The sequence below is a fragment of the Anolis sagrei genome, chromosome 7, assembly GCF_037176765.1.
Source record: "Anolis sagrei isolate rAnoSag1 chromosome 7, rAnoSag1.mat, whole genome shotgun sequence".
In the NCBI taxonomy this organism is placed as follows: domain Eukaryota; kingdom Metazoa; phylum Chordata; class Lepidosauria; order Squamata; family Dactyloidae; genus Anolis; species Anolis sagrei.
Genome location: NC_090027.1, coordinates 30,485,587 through 30,498,384, shown reverse-complemented (window position 1 = coordinate 30,498,384; position 12,798 = coordinate 30,485,587). Strand labels below are relative to the sequence as shown.

General features: G+C 40.2%; 1 protein-coding gene across 4 annotated transcripts in view; it reads right to left on the bottom strand.

Annotated features, from left to right (window-relative positions):
- LOC132782822 (opioid-binding protein/cell adhesion molecule homolog) overlaps positions 1–12,798 on the bottom strand; it is a 1,106,315-nt gene that overhangs the window by 239,200 nt on the left and 854,317 nt on the right. For all 4 annotated transcript variants that reach the window (XM_060787768.2, XM_067470764.1, XM_060787767.2 and 1 more), the window contains one exon: positions 11,526–11,758. In XM_060787768.2, the coding sequence (XP_060643751.2) occupies positions 11,526–11,758 (233 nt within the window). The remainder of the gene's footprint in view (positions 1–11,525; positions 11,759–12,798) is intronic.

The following is a 12,798-nucleotide window of genomic DNA, read 5'->3' as shown; positions in this document are numbered from 1 at the left end:
GTGGCAGATTTATCACAAGGTTTCTACTGGCGAAGGCTGGGCCCCGCAGTGGTGCAATTAAAAACAAATTGAACAGAGGGACAAAGAATCAATAATCTAGCCGGGCAACTTTTAAGTTTTGCAAAATACAAATATAAATTAATTGACATGAACACAGCTGCTAACAAGTCATTAATGCCCAACATGCTAGCCAATGGAAGCACAGAAATGCATGCCATTAGGTTGATTAGCCAAAGCGACTGCTAAGCACTGCTTCAATTTGTGTTTGTTGGTATTTCCGTCAAAGCTTGCCGTGCCTTCCAGAGCTACAGGTACTGGGCAGTATTTTCAGTCTTAGAAATTTAAAGGAGGGAGGCAGAAAGGTCTTGCAAACAACCCTTCTATTCATCCTAACTTCCAACTTCACCAATTTAGTCCTTTTTCTCATTGTCCTGATGGTATAGTTCTGATCTAATATTGAAATCTGCCTGGTGCTTTTTACCTTTGGCTTATGGGTAGATGAAGAATCAGTTTTCAACTTAAAATATTCAAAGTGGCCAATGAACTCTATCCAAAACAATGTACAATTAGGCTTGGTTGATTAAAAAAAATGTTCAAAACTCGTTTCAAATGGTGGTTCGATTCTAAAGTCAATTCCGATTTTCACAGAAAAAATGTTCAAAACTTCTGAATCCTTTCATTAATGGTTTGAAAGTGTTGTTTCCTGTTTCATTGGGTGGTCTTTATTTCGAAAATAGTTGATTTACTCCAGAAGTGGGGAAAAGCAAGCGGTGGAAATTCCTTCCTTCTCTGGTTTAAAACTAACCTCTCTGGCTTTAAAACTGGCTTCTCTGGCTTGAGCCGAGGCTAGGGACCAGAAGCGGGGAAAAGCAAGCGGAGGAAATTCCTTCCTTCTCTGGTTTAAAACTAACTTCTCTGGCTTTAAAACTGGCTTCTCTGGCTTGAGCCAAGGCCAGGTGGAAGAGACCATAAGGACCATCCATTCCAACCCCCTGCCATGTAGGAACACAGAATCAAAACACCTCTGGCACTTGACCATCCAACCTCTACTTAAAAATCTCCAGAGAAGGAGATTCCAACACACTCAAGGTGGAATATTTGGCTGTCAAATAGCTCTTACCATCAGGAAGTTCTTCCTAATGTTTAGGTGGAATCTTTTTTTAAGTGTGTTTGGAAGTATTGTTTTGTGGGAGAAGGCACAGCCTCTCATGGGGGCTGATGTGACTCCCAACCTTCCACAGTTGCCGACCCATACGTTAATGTAATCATTATTTTAGTATTATGTTAATTTTAATATTGTACATAGGCATGGTTAGGTACCGTCGGAATCTTCGTAATTCGGAATAAAGTCAGAAAAATTAACTTTTTGAAGCGATTTTGAAGTTTTTAAGAAAACCAGACATCCCCTTGCTCTTATTCCATATCACTATTGAACTGAATTTACTACTGAAAGCTTGGTCCCACAAACATGTTTTTTTAATTTCTTTCTAAAGGTCAGGAGGGAGGGACCTGATCTGATTTCATTGGGGAGGGACTTCCATAGCTGAGGGGCCACCACTGAGAAGGCCCTGTCTCTCATCCCCACCTGCGAAGGAGGTGGGACCAAGAGTAGGGCCTCCCCAGAAGATCTTAACCTCTGATGTGATTCATAGAGGGAGATACATTCAGACAGGTAAGCTAGGCAAGAACCATTGAGAGATCTAACCACAACACCATCTTAGGTTTCAGATAAATTCCTTTGAGAAAAGACAATTTGTTAGGTTGATACAGCACATTCTTGCCTTGCTCAATATATAGTTTTCTATTGATAGCTAGTTTGTTGCAGCAGAAATATATGTTACAAGGCAATAGGCAAGATACACCATGAATGACTTCTATACAAGTTTACACACAAGATTACACTGATTCGATTGAGAGAGAAAAGCAATTGGTGGTTGCAAAAGACTAGACTATGCATCAATTCCATGGGTTCTGGGTATAATTCAAAAAAGTGCAAAGGGTGGGTGATTAAAAAGTGGAATGATTCCATTAGCGCTGCCTCTGGAAAATCCTACAAATCTCTTGGGAAGACAAGTGGACAAATGTCAGCGTGCTGGAAGAAGCAAAGACCACCAGCATTGAAGCGATGGTCCTCCACCATCAACTCTGCTGGACCGGCCACGTTGTCCACATGCCTGACCACCATCTCCCAAAGCTGTTGCTCTACTCTGAACTCAAGAATGCAAAACAGAATGTTGGTGGGCAGGAAAAGTGATTTAAAGGTGAGCTCAAAGCCAACCTTAAAAACTCTGGCATAAACTTTGAGAACTGGGAAGCCCTGGCCTGTGAGCGCTCCAGCTGGAGGTCAGCTGTGACCAGCAGTGCTGCAGAATTTGAAGAGGCACGAATGGAGGGCGAGAGAGTGAAACGTGCCAAGAAGAAGGCACGTCAAACCAACCCGGACTGGGACCAACTTACACCTGGAAACCAATGCCCTCACTGCGGGAGACAATGCAAATCAAGAATAGGGCTCCATAGTCACCTACAGACCCACCCTGGAGGATTATCCTACTCGGACAATGAGGGATCGCCTAAGTAAGTAAGGAGAGTGACCATATTTATTTATACCCTACTGTTTTCCCAGTGTGGGACTCATGACATCTTACAACAGCTAGATCTACCATAATTAAAAATTCAGCGTACAAAAGTTAAAAAGCAATTAAACCACAATAAAATGTTAAACTAAGTTAATACTGCACTACAACAAATAAAAATTCAGCATAAGACCTATTTTCTGGAAAGTATCAATTTTCAAATGTTTGCCACAATAAAAAGGCTTTTACCTTCTTGTGGAAAGATAGAAAGGAAGGTGCTAATCTAGCTTTTCTGGGAACAGAGTTCCAAAGCCTGGGAGCAGCCATGGAGAAACAATTTCTGGGATACCACAGGGAATTGAAATTAAATTTAATCCTTTATTATTATTTTGTACAAGTGGATAAAGATGCTAAGCACAATATAGATAAGGCTTTTGTTTGCATTTGGGTCTTTCATCAGGTTCTGCCTGCAATCTCACAGCTTTAGTTTGTTGTTGTGGTGCAACGTGTAGCCTCCAGGTTTTTGCCAGGTAAGTCCTCATTGGGAGGAAAGCACCTAATAAAATGCTAATTCAAGGCATGGGGTGGGGGAACAAGGTCTTTGAGAAGAGAAAACCACATCAAGATTCTTAAAGCAGATGGTTCGGATGCAAACAAAAACTCCCAGGAGAACCCAAGCTGTTGTCTGGAGACGGATTTCAAGCCAGGATGAAAGAAATATATATATGACCAAAGGGGGAAAAAAAGATTGTCCCTTGGTTAATGGCCTTCAACTTCACAAAACCTGGGGATTGCTGCCAAACAAACATCATCTGAGGCTAAAGAGATTACAGAATCAACATTAGTAGAAACATTAAATAAATAAATAAATAGTTCTCATTTATTGGTGGAAATGTACCTCCATCAGTATATTGTGCCATTACTGAGCACAAAGGTTTTGAAATCTTACTTTAAAATATAAAACCTTTAAAATATAAAACCTTTTTCTCATACATCTGGATATTTTTTTCAACCCAGTAATGGCACAATATACTGACGGAGGTACATTTCCACCATCAGTGGAAACTATTTATTTATATATAACTGTATATAACTATGTGTGTGTGTTTATTACAGTCAATGACCAGCATCAAAAAATGTATAAACGTCAGAATAGGCAAATATACATTTGGGTATTAAGATACAATGTGAAAAGCAAAGTTAAAACCCAGCATTGAATAAGATAGTTAAAATGGTATTAAACATTTAGATGCTAAAATGACAATGGTAAAAACTGAAATAAATATTAAAACTTTCTAAGACTGACAGCATCTTGCACCAACAAGCTATTGCTGCTGCACAGAAGCTAGGGTTGTAATTCAGAAGAAAACTTAGGAGAAAAAAGCTCCCACTATCAGTCCCAGCTTCTGCTAACCTAGCAGTTCATAAACATGCAAATGTGAGTAGATCAATAGGTACCACTCCGGTGGGAAGGTAACAACACTCCATGCAGTCATAACATGACCTTGGAGCCGTCTACAGACAACGCTGGCTCTTTGGCTTAGAGATTAGCACCACCCCCCAGATTCAGACATGACTAGACTTAATATCAAGAGGAAACCTTTACCTTTACTTTACTTCAGCAAATCACACACACTAAATCAGAAAAAAAACATAAAAAACCAGACATCTACATTGACAGACATGCACAAACTATACTAGCAAATGAACAAAAAGGCAATTCTATGAACTACAAACTCACTATACGATGGTTTCTATCCCCTATTATTCTACTCCCCATAAATTGTGCATGTGTGTGTCTGTGTATATATGTTACTTTTTGGACTGTAATGTCCACTGACCATGGGTACTGGTCTGATCTTCCCTTCTGTGACCAGGGCCTTCTCAGTGGCGGCCCCATGCCTGTGGAACTCTCTCCTTAGTGTGAGTAGGTCAGCTTCATCCTTCCTTTCTTTTAGGAAGAAACGTAAGTCATGGTTTTGGGACCAGGCTTTCGGATAGCAGGCATGACAGCACTTTGGATGATGAATCAGACTGGAAATGGCTATATATTTTGACAATAATGCTTAATTTGTTTTATTTATGGTTTTAAATTGTTGTTTTAGTTGTTTATATTGTTTGTATGTTGTGGCATTGAATTGTTGTGGTGTAAGACACCCTGAGTCACCCTTCGGGGGTTAAGAACAATGGGGTAGAAATGCTGGAAATATATAACAAATAAATAAATTCAGTATATATCTCCTGCTCCAAAACACAAGGAGCAACTTTCTTAAATTCGCACGCAAGCTCATAAACAGCTTGTAATTAGAAGGAGAGAGTAAAAGCATGACCTCCAATGGCAAGGTATGGCCAGCAGGTAGAGAATTCCTGTGTTACCTTGTAGAGATCATGGACTCTATTCCCAGCAATAACTAATTCAATATGTTCTGTGAACAAGCAATTGTGTCCACATCTACAAAAATACGTGCATGTTTTTCTAGTAAATAAACTCTGGCACTTGTCCCAAGTTGCTGTCTACATCTACACTCAATTAACTAGATATATAACAGTGATGGATGGGGATATTTTTCTCTGATAAGGACAGTTGATTCCTGTCAAGAAGGGGGAAAACACCAAACAACCACAAAACGACTTTTGCCGCATTTTTTGAAAAACCAGAAGTGCATATCAAGAAAAGCAAATTATTGTAATGTTTCTTTTTGTGGACTGTTATTTTTTTTCAAAATGAAAAAAAAGGGCAAAGCAACAATTTCAACTCCTCCCCTTGTATTTCCCATATTTACCGATTGCAAAATCAATATCCATCAACTGTTTGAAATTAAAGGCAAGGTTAGGCCTCAGTTTTATATATGCCTTATTGTATTGTGATAGCTTTCTACTCAGCCAGATAAATCTTCTTTAAGAGGATTAGGAAACTTTCATTATCTTTATCAAACCTGAACTAACACTAACTCTGAAGAATTAATCTATAGTCCAGACAAAAACTGATAGCTGTTGCAATGAAGCCGGCCCACTGGACTTACTTTCCAATTAGAAGAGAGAAGGACCCTATCTCTTTACCAATTGTTGACAGTGGGGCAGAGAGCGATGGGGAAGAGTAACAAGAACCCCCCATGGATTAAACTGGTCACATTATTCCTCGTGAATAATTTATCCACCAGCTTTGGGCATATTTTCTGTTTCTGTATGAATCATTTATTTATGAAGGGAAACATTGTCACCCTTTGCTCTTGTGCTAAATATTTATGCAGCTCTAAGGATGGGGAATCTTGTACTGGTCTAAGCAATAATATCTTCCTAAGCGGCTAAATAACTCTCCACCACTAGAAAGCCATGTTCACAAGAAAGCAAATGGCAACAGAGTATGGTGCCCGCTGATATATTGCAGAAAGTGTCTAAGATATGAGCATGAAGTTTAAATATTTGAAAGGAAGATGGAACAAACCTGTTTGCTGCTGTACTTGAGACAAGGGGTGCATTTACATGGTAGAAAAATGCAGTCTGGCAGTTCTTTAATTGCCATAGCCCAACACTGTGGAATTTTGGGTGCTGTAGGTCACCAGAACTATTTTGGTAGAGAAGGTTAAAACCTTGTAAAATTACAACTCCAAAGATCCCATAGCATTGTGCCATGGCAGCTAAAATTGTGTCAACCTTCATTCATTCCACAATGTAGATCAGTGGTACACAACCTTTGGCCTTCCAAGTGTTTGGGACTTTACACCCAGAAGCCCTAGCCAGCTTGGTCAGGAGTTCTGGGAGCTCAAGGGTGTTTTGGTTGTGCACCACTAGTGTAGATGCACCTTAGGACATGGAGCAATGGATTAAAAGTACAGGGAATGGGATCTCACCTAAATATTAGGATGCACATCCTGAGAATGCTGCTCCCTTGATAAGAATTCTGACTTCCAAGAATGGCATATCATTTAGATACCATCCCTTGATAACTAAATCAACTGCTCATAACTCCCCAAAATGTCCACTTATTGAAAACAATGCATACGACTGTGTTGTCAAAGACTTTCATGACCAAAATCACTGGGTTGCTGTGAGTTTCCAGGCTGTATGGCCATGTTCCAGAAGCATTCTCTCCTGACGTTTCACCCATGTCTATGGCAGCTTGGTCAGGAGTTCTGGGAGCTGAAGTTCAAAAACCATTAGTGTAGATGCACCCTAGGACATGGGGCAATGGATTCAAAGTACAGGGAAAGGCATGCCACCTAAATATTAGGATGAAGGTTCAGAGAGTGCTGCTCCCTTGCTAAGCATTCTGACTTCCAAGAATGACACATCATTCAAATACAAGCCCTTGATATTTGAATCAACTGATCATAACTCCCCCAAATGTCCATTTATTCATGAATAGACTTTCCCCCACCTTCACTACAGACGAAAGGAGTATTAAAACAATGCATACAAGTGTTATGTCAAAGGCTTTCATGACCAGAATCACTGGGTTGCTGTGAGTTTTCCAGGCTGCATGACCATGTTCCAGAAGCATTCTATCCTGATGTTTTGCCCACATCTATGGCAGGCATCCTCAGAGGTTGTGAAACTAGATCTATAAACACAGATATATAGACCTCACTTGCCTAGTTTCTAACAGACCTCACAACCTCTGAGGATGCCTGCCATACATGTGGGTGAAATGTCAGGAGAGAATGCTTCTGCAACATGGCCATGCTGCTTAGAAAACTCAAAGCAATCCAATGCATACAACTCTTGAGAAATGCTGATGAGAAGAATTATGGACTAACAAGAACCCTCAGTTTGGAACTTTTCCTATGCCAAATTCATGAAGGAAATAATAGGCCTGGGCGGTTTCATTTCGTTAATTCGTAATTTGTTAATAATTCGTTAATTTTTCCAATTACAAAACGATAACGAACCATTCTGGGGCAATTATTTAAAAAAACGAATTTTTAAACACGTTTTGTAAATGCTTCGTATTTCGTTATTGTATTCGTTTCGTTATTGTTTTGAGGTCGTTTTGTTATTATTTCCGCATGTCTGGGCCAGTTTTATGGTTTAATTAGTGAAAAAAATTATAATATCACACCAACAGTCAAGAACAGAGGGAGAGGGAAGCTTCAGAAGTTTTTGGAGGTTTTTTAGCATATTTCGCAGTCGCGTCCGCCATTAACGAATCGATTCGTTATTGTTTCGGAAATCGATTCGTTAATTTTTTACCATTTACGAAATTTCGTAAATATCGAACTTTTTAAAAGGAAAATTTTGTAATTATTTTAAATATCGAAACAAAAACCCCCCCCAAATACAAATTGATTTTAGAAACAAAATTTTCAGTTGTTACCCAGGCCTAGGAAATAACACTTTATGAACAAGGAACAGGATTTTCTCCAGGGAAAGAAATTCTGTACAGAAAATATTATTGTGCAGAATATGCACATAGCAATCTAATGGGCCATAATCTTTAAAAACTGCATGGTGTGTGTGGGGTTTGTGTGTGGCTCAAATTACTTGCATTCTCCTTAAGAGAAGAACATTAACAAACAATTACATCCCCAGCATTCACTTTTGCAAACCTAAGCAGGTGGGTTTTGCATAGCTCTAATTCATATCATGCATATAAGTTGACTAATTCCACCCCTTCCCAGCACAGAATCAAGATTGTCTGGGTAAAGACTTTTAAATTAAAGTGCAGAACACTAACAATGGAAGACAACGGCTGGTCGGATTCCATACAATCACCAGCATCCCATAGACCCAACAGAAAAATCTATTCCGAGTCTTCTTAGTGGAACGAAACATTTCCTTTGCACTTGATCTCCCTCAAAAGGGGAGATGCTTGGGGCTCCCTCCTCCTGATGTGGAAACTCCAAGATGTTTCTCTCAAAAAAGACTCAGATACTCCTTCTTTTTCTACTGAACAGCTCATGTTAGGCGAAGTCAGCTCTCTTGCAGCATTATCCCTTGAAGCTCTGTGCCAAAAGCCCTTTTATGGCCTGCAATGACTTTGACATACTTACACAATCTGTCTTCTCTCTCAGCTCTGGAAAGTGATAGCCTTGTTCTGTTTGAGTCTCTTCCTCTACAGCACCTGACAGTTCTTTTATTTTGGCACTGTATTTTCCCCCACAGAAGATAATTCTGCTGTCAAGGCCACTGAAGTGCCACTGAGGCATTGCCTTCCATATTTAGAAACCCCTCTGTTCCTTTGGAACTTGGACTCTCATGCTAGGCAGGAAAGACAGAACTGACACAGGCTGGATTCTACCCATCTGGGACCCCCAATATCTTCAAATTGTGCCCCAGGTAATCCCTGCTGTCTCGTTCCATCAAACTTTTAAGGAGGAGGTGGGTAATGTTTTTCCACAGAAGGACACTTTGGTAACATAATGAGAGAGCACCAGAGAGGGAGAGGGACATATCTTCAACTAATTTGCTTAAGCATATGTGCATTATGTCAAGTTTTATCTGTCACAGAACAGCCCCAAACAAATTCTCTAAGGAAGAAGGAAGTGGTGGCCAGACAGAATTAAAAGATCTATGAATGCATTCATCAGAAGAAAGAGACAAGTGAAAAACATTTGTGTGTGTGTTCTCATACAATAAAAACATAGGTTGACACTAGGAAATGCAGCTTGCAAAGCACAAATATGCCTATATTCCCGGCTTACACTGGAGAGTTCAATTCTCCCAATCCAAGAACTATATAATTGGAAACTTTGGAATTTTTTCTTTTACTGTTTGAGTCACAGTTGGGTTGATTGCTTGCCCCGGGAGAACATAATAGTTTTGGGGGGTTGGTGATTGTCCTGCAATGAAGACCACTAGGACCATGAAATTCACAAGTGCTTGCAAGTTATTTCCTTCCTTAACAAAGCCAAAACATGTGCTGGACCAAGGGGTAGCAGAATATTTAGAATACCATATACCCATGTATTAAAGGTATATCCTGAAATGACCCCCCCCCCCACACACACACCCATAAATGTTACCACTATAATCTAGTATTTATCCCAGGATGCTTGTTCTGTCACGCGCTGGGCCTGTAAAGAATTGCCTTTAAGATAGGACATGCAACTTGAGCCCAGTGGGAAGCCAGGGCCCCCCGAAGAGAAGTTCTCAGAGATTTTCCACCACAAATGGTCTTTAGATGGCTTGTGAAGTATAACAAAGTCCTTTATTAATGAACAATCAAACAGAAACTTCTCTTGTCTTAAAGAAAGTTAAACAAATGCTTCCAGGCTTTTATGCAACTGGTGGCTTCCTAATCTTGCCCATGAGGGACAGGCAACTGTCTTCAATGACTGTTTCTTTACTTTAAAGGAAAATCCCTTTTAACTTCTCCCAGGCTGACTGTAATCTAAGTCTTACTGATGTGGGCTCCACTACCAGGTCGAACTGTGTCTCGAGCATCGAGTGGACCTACCAGTAAGGCCAGTAGATTTTCCAGCTGGAGTTCTTTGGTCTTCCAAACTGTTTACCCTCCGAAATTTCTCAAAGCTTTAGGGCTGTTTCCCTGGAAATCTTTGGAGATCTTTGGATGCTTTTAAGACTGTTCTCCCCCAGAAAGTCTTAAGGGTTGAAGCTTTTGTACAGGAGAAGCTTGTACACGTCCTCTAAATTAGCTTTCCTTACTGAGATTAACTAAAAATGGCTCCCTTCCCTTCCCAATTGCCCTGAGCAAGGGGCGGGACCAAAACTTAACGATGATGGACAGGTGACTTGCCCTACGACTGCAACCAAAGGAAGCCACCTTTCTGCAGAATCCCTGAAACCTTGGACTGCAAGCAAACATGTAATACAAAGCAAATAAAGTTGGAGCTCCTGGTACAGCCGTACCAGCATAATGCTCCTATAATTTCAAAGCATGTTTCAGTGGCCAAGGAATGCCCAACAACTCTGTTGCAACTTCAAGTAGTGTGCACTATGCATCATTCCTTTTTCTAAGGAAAACATAAAGAAGAGGGAAAACAACTGCATTCCTCTTATGACTTGTTAACCTCTCAACACTGGTTCTGTCTTCAAAACTAAACCCTCCAAAGTGAAACCAAGATCCTCTCCTATGCTTTTCAGGTATATATTTAAAATGTGAAGCCATCTTTTCACAGTGGTTCATTAAAGAGATTAGCAACAATTTAAAACAGAAAAAGTAATTTAAAAAAGAAAAACCCAACATTACAGGCAATCCCCAAGGTACATTTTTAAGTGCAACTCCAGCAATGTATAAGCTTTGGATAGCATAGGGAAGGGTTAACACTCCTCTGGTGTTAGCTTTGCTGTCTGTGCCCTTGTTCAAAAATTTCACCTCACTTTCTGTCTTTGTGATATTTGGATTTTGAAACAAAATGGCCTGCTATGGAAACAAGGACTGGGGCATAATCCTGTAGTTGAAGCATCTTTTCCGCATAATAACTCTTCCAGGAGTGAAATTCCCTTCCAAGGGGGAGATTTCTTGCACTTCTTACTGTCTCACTCCTGTTCTTAAGTATGAGCCATTTGTAAGTCAGATGTTTGTAACTCAGGGACTGTCTGTATATATTGAGAACTATAAAATGGCTGTCACACATCCACCCCAACTGCGATGTTGGAGTAATGTCACAAATCCATGCTGTTACATTACAGTGCAGACCTGTAACTCAAAAGTTGCTATGCCAAAAGATCTGTTTAGAACTGCGACACAAATGACACAGCAAGGCTCTTCCAATCAAACGGCACAGAAAGAAGCCTGTGATTAGCTATCAAGCTCTTTTGTACTCTCCCACCAAGAAAGTGGACACCACTCATGTCTATAGTAGATGAGGATAAGGTGGAATCTAAAGGCCCCATGATTAAGCGGCAGGACAATAAACAGAAACCATTTGATCCAAAAGTTTCTGAACATCAGCCATCAAGTGCATCTATTCAAAGCCCCAGGGAACTGAAAACACTAGATGATATTTTGCTTTTGTTTTCAGTTCTTCCACAGTCTCCACTGAGTCTTACCTTGCACTATGAGATGGACCCGCGATGTCTTTGGATGATTGTCTGTTTGTACAGAGCAGGTGTAAGGGCCTTCGTCATATATGTCCACATTATGGATCATGATGCTGTACTGGGTTTTGGTGTTCGTGAGGATAACCACTCGGTCATCTATTGACCATTTGTCATTCCCGGCATAAAGAATTGTGCTACGATTGAGCCAAGCTACTCGAGTGACTCTGTCATCCACAGTACACCTAAAGAGAAAACAAAAGAAAGTGGTTATTATTATTGATTATTGATAATGATTGATTGATCATCATCATCATCATCATCATCATCATCATCATCATTATTAGAAACACAACAGCAGACACTCTGTATTGGATCATAAACAGAGGCGACTCTAGGTAATTTTCAATGGTAAGCAAACAGTATTTTGGTGCCCGCCCCCCCCCCCCCCAAACAATCACTGATATTTTCTGTTCATCATTGGAGTTGTGTGCCATATTTAGTTCAATTCCATCATTGGTTGAGTTCAGTATGCTCTTTGATTGTAGGTGAACTATACATCCCAGTGACTACAACTCGCATATGTCAAGGCCTATTTGCCCCCAAGAGCGCCTCAAGAGCACCCCTGGGCAAAATCAACTGTACTGCAAATGCTTACTTTGCGTAATGGGTTGAGCCACCCCTGATCATACATCAGATACTTCCCAAGTGTCTAGGACTGAGTGATATATCAGCAAATAATGCGTGCAGACCCCAGTAAGATGTCCTTCTGCAGCTGACAGATGGTAATTTTGTCAGCGCCGATTGTGTTTAAGTGCAGGCCAAGGTCTTTAGGCACTGCACCCAGCTTGACGTGTTCATTGTCTGTAACTTTTTCCAGCATGTGATCCCACCAATTCTTTGTCACAGGAAGATGGTATTATTATTGTTACATCTATCTATCTATCTATCTATCTATCTATCTATCTATCTATTTACTTCCTGTCTTAAACTGTAAGGTCCTCAAAGCATCTTACAGTTTAAACAATAATTGAGATGACCATGAGATTGTTTGCACATACACACTTACAAACCATTCGTGAAATTTTCACATAAAGTCTTGAGATCCATTGGCAAAATGTGCAAATTCCTATCTTGACCATCAGAGAGAAAATCTTTGCTATTTTCTTCCTTCTGGACTATGAAAACAAAATGAATGAAGATACTTTCCTTCCAACCCAGTGATTCACAGCAACCCAGTGATTCCGGCCATGAACACCCTCAATAGCACTTTTTTTTCTCCCTT